Source organism: Balaenoptera musculus, chromosome 1, assembly GCF_009873245.2.
Source record: "Balaenoptera musculus isolate JJ_BM4_2016_0621 chromosome 1, mBalMus1.pri.v3, whole genome shotgun sequence".
NCBI classification, from domain to species: Eukaryota; Metazoa; Chordata; class Mammalia; order Artiodactyla; family Balaenopteridae; genus Balaenoptera; species Balaenoptera musculus.
Window position 1 is genome coordinate 13,360,257 of NC_045785.1, and position 9,111 is coordinate 13,369,367.

At 48.5% G+C, this 9,111-nt stretch overlaps 1 protein-coding gene across 1 annotated transcript; it reads left to right on the plus strand.

The window, feature by feature from the left end:
- Nucleotides 1-970: 970 nt before the first annotated feature.
- On the plus strand, nt 971-3,750 carry ACTL8 (actin like 8). The gene is made up of 2 exons (XM_036843759.1): nt 971-1,318; nt 3,001-3,750. Exons 1-2 carry the CDS (start codon nt 971-973, stop codon nt 3,748-3,750), a joined length of 1,098 nt encoding a protein of 365 aa, XP_036699654.1.
- The last annotated feature ends 5,361 nt before the right edge of the window (nt 3,751-9,111 follow it).

The following is a 9,111-nucleotide window of genomic DNA, read 5'->3' on the forward strand; positions in this document are numbered from 1 at the left end:
ATCATGATTAGATGTCCCGCTTACAGCCTCCTGTATATAAATCGTTAGCTGCTCAGCACATACTCAAAACCCATATCTTCTCATCAGCCTGGCCTGATGTTCAGAGTGTGGTCTTTGGAATCTGGTTTGGCTTTAAACCTTGGCCCTGCTTTTGTTAGTTGTGTGTGGCCCTGGGAGAGTAACTTTAATCTCTCTGTGCCTCAGTTTCCCTATCTATAAAATGAGTGTAATAATGGTACCCTCCTTATAGATCGTGATGAAAATGAAATGAGACCATTTATGAGGTCAAACCCTATGAAATTGCTGATATTTGATCATTTTTGATGGACACGCATGATAATTTTGCATGGTTCAACCTAAAATCCAAGTGTTCCTCATAGCAGTAGATAGATGAGAGGGTATGTACTCCTGAGCTGGTAGCCATAGCTGCCGTTGTCATAGTCACAAGTACTACCGCTGCTCCTGCTCTTACACTCTTACTGTGGAGGGCAGTGGTCCCCGAGGCTGATGGTTCGTCTCCCATGTGTCCTCAATCAGGCAGCCAAAGTCCACCAAGTAGTTCCTATGTGACAAGCTTCTTGCTAGTCTGCAAATTGTAAGTGGGCCTCTGGGAACAGAAGTGCCCACCTGGTACAGACGAGTGTGCCAAATGCAGAGGGAGAAGCTTGGTGGGAAGTAGTGGGGAGGTTGGCAGGACTTCCCAGGTGGGGCCTGTTAGGTGGGCTCTACAGGATGACTGGGAGTTTGGGATGGGAAGAACATTCCAGGTGCAGGTTATAGCTTGTGCAAAGGCTTGAAAGGTGGACGGGCTCAGGGGAGCCTGAGGTTTGATTCTGGGGTGGAGAAGCCAATGGTGGCCTAGAATGGGTTCACAAATCACCCCCATCCTTTCCTTCCACAGGTGGCCCTACTTTGCCATACATCCTTGAGGAGCCGAATCTAGCAGACCTCTCCCACCTCTGCCTCCGCCATGGCTGCAAGAACCATTGTCATCGACCACGGGTCTGGCTTTCTGAAGGCTGGCTTGTCGGGGTTCAATGAGCCCCAGTTGGTCTTCCCGAGCATCGTGAACTACACCCCTTGCAGGGAGAACCCCGGCCCCAGCTATGCCCGGCGGCGCGTGAGTCTAGGCATCGATATTTGCCATCCCGACACCTATAGCTACCCTGTCCACCGTGGCCGTGTCCTCAACTGGGAGGGTGTGGAGCACATCTGGTCACTTGTCCTAGAGAAATACAGGCTGGAGAACGAGGACTCGCCTGTGATGGTCACAGAATTTCCCCTGAGGGAGCGTGCGGACCGTCAGAAGACCCTGGAGGTAAGGTCTTCTCAGGGCTGCCCTCACCAGGGAGCAGGGAACAGCCTGGCACTTTGTGTTCAGACAGGAATGGGCATCAGGAACTCTGCTTTCTAAATAATTTGCCCCACGAATACTTACTGAGTCGCTAGTGTGTGCCTGGCACTTGTGTTAGGCAAGAGGGGGCTCACAGAGGCTCCTCCGGCAGAAAGAGACACAGCAGGTAAAATGCTCTGTGAACAGGGTGCTACCAGGGGTGGGAGGGACACTGGATACTCATGGATTCCATAAATGTTCACAGATCATATTCTGGCCCTCAAAGAGCTTACGTTCTGGGAGAAGACTTGACCATGAATAAGTTAACAAATAAAAATTCCAGATAGTAATCAGTTCTAGAAACAAAATGAAATGGAGTGATAACTGACTGGGGGGAAGAAGGGGAGTCCCTTTGAAGAGGGTGATCAGGGAGGGCTTCTTTGAGGAGGTGATTTCTCCCAGTGAGGCTGGAGCTCAGCAAACTAGGGAGGGTGGCAAGAGGGAGACAGGAAGGTGAGGTTTACAGGGGCTGGACCTCATAGGCCTGGTAGGCTATGGGATGTGGTTGGATTTACTCTAAATCAAGGGTTGGCAAACTATAGCCGGTGGGCCAAATGTGGCCCACCGTCTGTCTTTGTAAAGAAAGTTTTGTTGGAACATAGGCACGCCCACTCATTTACATATAGTCTATGGCTGTTTTCACACTGCAACAGCAGAGCTAAATAGTTGTACAGGAACTATAGCTTGTACAGCCTAAAATATTTACTGTTGTAGATTTGCTAGATAAAATACATGATAGATTTGAAATTCAGATCAACAGCAAATAATGTTTTAGTATAAGTATGTCTCAAATACTGCATGGGATATACTGAAACATGATTTGTTGTCAATCTGAAATTCAGATTTAATTGGGCATCTTGTATTTTTATTTGCTACAACTGGCCTCCTGAGCCGTTTACGGAAAATGCTTCCCAACATCTGCTCTGAGTGAATAAGCAGCTCCTGGGGGGCTTTAAGTGGGGGTGGGGGAGTCATATTTGATTTTCTGTTTGAAAAAGAGGACGTTGGCTTCTATTCTATTTGGGGAATGGATGGTGAGGGGACAATATTCTGAGAGTGGGAATGGAGGGAGGTCCCTCCCACTGAGGGGAGAAGGTGGACCTGCTGGGGCCTGCAAAGGCGGGTAAGTGGCCAAAGGCTACAGAAGGGTGGGCTGTTACAGCCTTTCTGCATCTGTAGTGTCAGAAACTTGGGGATGCAGCACTTGTTTCTTCTCTCATCTCTTCTTTCTTCTGAATAAATCGTTCAGGCTGGAAATCTGGCCCTTGACCATGGCCGCCACTCGTGTCCCCACTGCTCACATAACCAGGCACCTCAGCGCCCTTTCTCACAGGCCGAGGTCTCTTCCCACCCCTTCACCAAAATGGTCCTCTGAAAGGCCATCATCAAGCAAGCTCCCAAGGGCCAATCTGGCTCTTTCTAATTCTCCAGAGCCCTTCCCTTATCCCCCAGCGTGAGCTCCAAGGGCCCAGCCAGTTCCTGGAGGACACGTCTGTGCTGACTTCAGCTTTGTGAGCAGACGTGTAGTGAGGTCTTGGGGAAAACAGAAATGGATCGGGGCACTTTGGGGAAAATTCCCTGAGTGTCCATCTTCTCCCTTCTTGCAGATTATGTTTGAGTTACTGGGTGTCCCGTCCATCCTCCTGGCTGACCAGCTGGAGATGTCCCTGTATGCCTCTGGCCTCCTGACCGGCGTGGTGGTAGATTCAGGCTACGGCCTGACCCGCGTGCAGCCTTTCCATCTGGGCTGCCCCTTACGGTCCAGTGCTAAGATGCTGGAATTTGCAGGCCAGGATCTGTCGGCCTATCTCTGCAAGAGCCTCTTTAAGGAAGATTACAGTCAACACAACCTGTTTCAGCTGGATACAGTGGCCACCACTCAGATGACCAAGTGCTACGTGCCACAGAATCTGGGGGAGGCACTGGACTTTTGTCAGAGCCTGCCGAGAGGCTCCGATGAGCGTAACTCCTATCAGCTCCCGGATGGCACCCCTGTGGAGCTGACCCCCATGCAGCGGCTGGCTCCCGAGATGTTCTTCAGCCCCGAGGTGTTCGACCTGCAAGGGCCCAGCATCTCCCAGGCCGTCCTGGATTCCATCGAGACCTGCGAGGCCTCCATGCACCCGCTGCTCGTCTCCCACCTGATGGCCTGCGGGGGCAACACCCTCTATCCTGGCTTCACCAATCGTCTGTACAAGCTGATCGCTGATCATTTCTCCTCCACCAAGGCCACCATGTGGGTGGGTTCCAACAGGAACTTTAGTGTCTGGCTAGGAGCGTCTGTAGTGGCTCATCTGTCGACTTACAAGTCTAAGTGGATGAGCAAAGAGGAGTATGATGAGAGTTTCAAGCTGTGACGGGCTGGCTTGCTCCTGGAACCCAGCTCCCATCAGATGGGCATGGGTGGATTCATTTCAGCAAAAGGGGCTGGGCCGGGATGGGGTTAGCTGGCTTTGGAATTCAAAGGTCATGAGGGATTTTTTTTAGGTTCTAGGGTTTTATCTTGTTTCAGGAGTGGGACCCAACCCATGGGAGGACAGGGTGTCATCCCTGGAAACCTTCCAGGGGGGTGGTCTGTCACTGGGATGGGAGCGGCCAGCTGCCATCTCCATGCTTAATAGCTACTTATTTGTCCTGGCATCTCCCTTGGGTTGTCCCCTTCTTTTGGTTGAGTAGGTTTTAACTGGGGCAAGAGAGAATTATTTTTGAGTAGGGGATAGGGAGGGTGGGGATGGGGAGAGTTGACATTTCTAGACCCATCCTCTCACTGGCTGGGGAGGAGTTGGTGCAGGTAGCCTGGAGTGCCCTTCCGGCCCTTGGGCCCCTGGCCAGGGTCTTGTTTTCTATATGCAAATAAACAACTTGTTTGAAAGTGCTGGCTTCTGTGATGGATGAGGGTAGGGTGGGCAGTCCCTTTGGAGGGACCCAGGGAATGTGAGTATGTGAGTGCCAGGGTGGGGCCAGGGAAGCCCCTGCGGAAGTTGGAGACCTGTGAACGGTGGTTCCCACTGAGCAGAATGGATGAGGGCCTGGAGCATCCTTCTTCCATTGCCACGTTCTCCCCACTCATCCCGCACGTCCCAATACTCTGCTGAAGTTTGCAGTTCCTATTAGTGTAATATTTATTCAGTAAATATTGGAGAACTGCTATGTACCTGGTATTATGCTAGGCACTAGGTGAAAAAGATACATGAGGTTTCTGGTTTCAAGAGATTGTCATCTGCTGTGAGGGCTCAGGCGATAGACAGGCAGACCTGGGCAATGATGAGGGTTCAGTTCCAGATCACTGCGATAAAGCGAATATCACAAAAAAGAGAGCCCCGTGAATTTTTTGGTTTCCCAGTGCATATAAAAGTTATGTTTACACTAGACTATAGGCTATTAAATGTATAATAATAGCATTACATCTAAAAAAAGTACATGCCTTAATTTAAAAATACTTTATTGCTGAAAGATGCTCTCATCTGAGCCTTCAACAAATTGTAGTAGTAACATCAAAGATCACAGATCACCATAACAAATATAATAATCATAATAATAATAATGAAGAAGTTTGAAAGATTGCGAGAATTGCCAAACTGTGATACAGAGACATGAAGTGAGCAAATGCTGTTGGAAAAGTGGCGCCTATAGACTTGCTCAACACAGGGTTGCCACAAATCAGTTTGAAAAAAAAAGAAAAAACACCAAAAAAAACCCACAATTATTTGTGAAGCATAATAAAGTGGAGCACAAGAAAATGAGGTGTGCCTGTAGGGAAATCTATTTCAGATGATGATGAATAAAATGAATTAAATGTTACAAGGTCACATGATCTGAGTGGTGGAGGGATGCCTATTTTGGACGGGGTGGACCGAGATGGAGATTGCTGGCGACCATCGGTGACTGTGCCCCCCTCCCTCCTCAGCACATTGTGAGGTCACGCTTCCCAGTGTCCTTGTAGTTAGGTAGGGCTGACCACACATAGGTTCTGGCTAGTTCAGTGGGTGCCTGATCCTTAAAATAGCCCCGTCAGCCTGTGGGATGCAGTGGATCTAATGGGGGAGGGGCAGAGTAGCAGGTGGAAGGAGGCAAACTGACTGAGGGAGCAGAGCCCGCTCCCCAACCTCACCCAGTCCCACCAACCTGCACTGCACTGGGACATGAGGAAGAATCTACTATGTTCAGCCACTGGGCTTTGGGGATTGTTACAGCAGCTTTTTGCTTATTCTAATTAATACAGAGAAAGGAGTTCTAACTTACTATTTATTTAACAAATTTTTTTTTCTGGTAAGCGGCAGAAGTTGGGTTCAAATCCAGTCTGGGATGTCAACCACTTTGTTACACGGATGCTTCTGGAAGGGGCTTTTGGTTCCCTAATGTTTGGTTCCCATCTGTCCCTTAACATTAGGGGACCAAAAGTATAGTGGGTAGAGGATTGACGCCCAGGGAACCCTGATGTTCCAGGAATAGGAGGGAGGATTTGGAAACCAGAGTCAAGCTCACCTCGCCTTTGACACATGAACCAGATTCTCTCAGCCACATCCTTATCCCCGAAATTGAGCCATCAGTGGTCCCCAGGGGCAGAAGTGGGGCCTAGAATGCCCCAGAGATTTGGAGTCAGACTTGAGCCCTGTCAGTAACGAAGCTACCTTGGGCTTCGTCTGAGTCTTCTCTGAGTCTCAGGTGTACAATAGGGAGTAACACTTCCTCCTCTCAGAGGTTTGGGGTTGAGAATGAGCTAAAATAAAAGATAAGTCACTTTGAAAACTAGAAAGTTCATTGAAATAAGAGATATTACTTTAAATTTTATAATTTGATATTTCTCTCTTACTAATCAGGAGTATTAATAGCAACAGCAGCCGCTGTGCCTTGTCGGACATTGTGGTGCGTGCTTTACAAATGGAATTGCATTTAATCCTCACATGCACACTGTGAAATAAGTGATCTTTGTCCCCATTTACAGATAGGAAAACTGAAGCTTAGGGATGTTAAGCACCTGCTCAAGTTCACAATCATGCTCAAGCTAATAATGGATTGCCAAATTAGGAATGGATTCAGCATTCCTGGAAGAAAACTAGACTAAAAGTGGCTGAAACATATTGGGATTTTTTGTCTCAGGTAACAAGTAGGCAGTCCAGTGGAACAGTGGTATAGCTCCATCATCAAGGACCCTTCTTTTCCACTTTTAGTTTGTTGCCTCGTTTCACAAAATAGCTGCAGTAGCTCCTGGCATTACACCCACATTTCCTGCAGGAAAAGGCAGGTTGAAGGGAGTGTGCCGTGTATCTGTCTATGGGAAAGCCTCATCCAGCTGACTTCTGCTTATGTCTCATTACTTAGAAGTAGCTGAAAGAAATAGGAGGCAGATGGGCATTGGGTGAGTTAACCCACAGCATCTGTCCCTTGGCAGAGGAGGGATTTGAACCTAGGTTTATCCATACTAAGGCCCATGTTGTTATGCACAGTTCCAGACCACCTTCCCAGTTTTCTGCGCCTTGTTGGACCTCTTGGCCTGAGAGATGCAGATGTGTGATTTTTTCCAGGCTTGAGTGAAAGCTGCTTTTGAGTTGCAGTCAAGGTGTTGTCATGCCAAACAGTAATCTTTGTGCTTCAAACCAGCTTATTTGTGTACTCTTGAGCCTTAAAAAGCAGAAGTGGGGAAACACAGAAATGAGTATGAGAGAAAAGAGGGAGCTGGAGAAGAGATGGGCAAGGGGTATTTTTTTTTTTTTTTCCTTATTTAGCTCCGGGCAACTGTCATCAGAACTCTTTTTCTCATTTTATTCCGAATGTAACATTTAACCTTTCTGTTCAAGCATCAAATCTGGCTGCCTGGTGTATAATTACGAACTTTTCTTCACTTTCTTCCCCCTCCCCCACCTCGAAAGCTTTTAAAACTCCCTCGCTGGGTACCATCTTTCTCCTCCGACTTTCCAATTAAATTAAAAATAGTAGCTCCGTGGGGCTGTGCAGGGCCATCAACCTAACATGGAACTGCTGGCACGCCAGGCCTGGCAGGGCAGTGAGTGGTGCCCAGAAGATACCTGTTGGCTCTGGCATGGTCTGACAGCTACTCTGAGCTGGGGGAAGCTTATCCTCCACGAGGGGTCCGGGGCTGCCTGCCAGGGGCAACCAGGTACAGGGGGGTGGGAGGCAGGGTCTTGGCAGCTGGGGAAGGGGCTGGGTGGAGCTGGCAGAGGGGACAAAGGGAAGGCCCCCCAGGCGGGCCGTTCACAGCTGTGAGGATACAGTCCTGCCAGTTTCTATTGCCAGTTTCTGCTGGGGCTTGGCACCCTTGTATTTGGGTTTGGGTGGGGTTTGGATGCCCAAGTTTCCTGAGATAACCCTGATAGAAGCTTTAGGTTCTGCTGATACAGAGAACAAAATCAGCGTTAACGCTGAGTACCCTCCTGGCTCTAGAAGAGACTTTCAGTGTTTCTCCCACCTCTGTGTCCCCTTTCCCTAGAGAGGCAGATGCTGAAATGGACAAAGGATCATACTCTGAAGCCAGACTGTGTGGATTATCATTCTTGCTGTGCTGCTTTCTAGCTCTGTTGCCTTGAAGGAAGTTACTTAACCTCCTGGGCCTCAGTTTTCCCATCTGTAAAATGGGCCCAATAAAGACACCTACCTCAGGGTGGTTTTGATGATTGCCAGATGGTTTTGATGAGTTAACCTATGTAAAACACTTAGCAAGTGCCAGACAAATAAGGATTAGCTATTATTACATCTGTAAACACCAGCCTCTCTTGATAAAGTCCTTAGGCAAAAAACCTGGCTTTTCTGTTTATTTTTACTTGATCACATGCAGGTAGGTGCTAGTGATACAAAACATCAAAAAGTGCTAACTTTGCAGGGGAAGGCATTGTAGGGTAATTTAGTGATGGGGCAGAGTCACATTCTATACACAAAGGTATCACAGGGATGGAGAGTGGCTGGCTACAGGGAGAGGCAGTCAGCCGGAGGGGTCTTCTGTAGGAAGTGATGCCTGAGATGACTCTTGCCAGAGGAGTAGGACTTAGCACATACTCTTCCTTTTGTTTGGAATGGTTGTCCCTGCTAGCAACCTGATGGCTGCTTTTGACGACCTGGTGTGGGGTTAAATAGATGGAACACTTAGAATGGCTGGAGAATGAGGGCAGTAGGGAGTCGGGAGAGATGAAGGTGGAGGTTGGTAGGGCCAGCTCTTGAAGGACATTGAGTGTCACACCAAGGAGTGAAGACGTCATTCTGAGGGTGATGGGGAGAACTGTCAGAATTGGAAGCAGTCATGACATCACTTGAAGAACTAGAGCTCTGGGTATAGCCTGGACAATGGTCCAGAGAAGATCTGACCAGAGCAATACTATAAATTATGAAAACGTGCATTCCATTAGACTCTAGGATAAACAGTTTTTATGTTGTCCAGGACCTTGCTTCTCTCTGAAGCTTTAGATTGGGAATTTGGTATTGGCAATACTTGGAGTTGTGGTGGGTTCGAGGGACCAACAGATCTTCCTGTCGGCAAGCAGATGTCTAGTTGTTGTCAATTTTGGAGCACATCATCCTGGATGATGGCAGGAGAGGCAGCCCCCAGTGTGGGGCTTGGGGAGAGTCATCTCCAAGGTGAGAGAGTGAGATGAATTCAGGTTGAGAGCAAGACATGCCCTGTCCCTGTTGGGACATCGGTGCTTGGCTCCATGTACTTTTTCAGCACTGCAAATCTCGGAACAGCTCCCTGGCTTTTCACTTCTTTC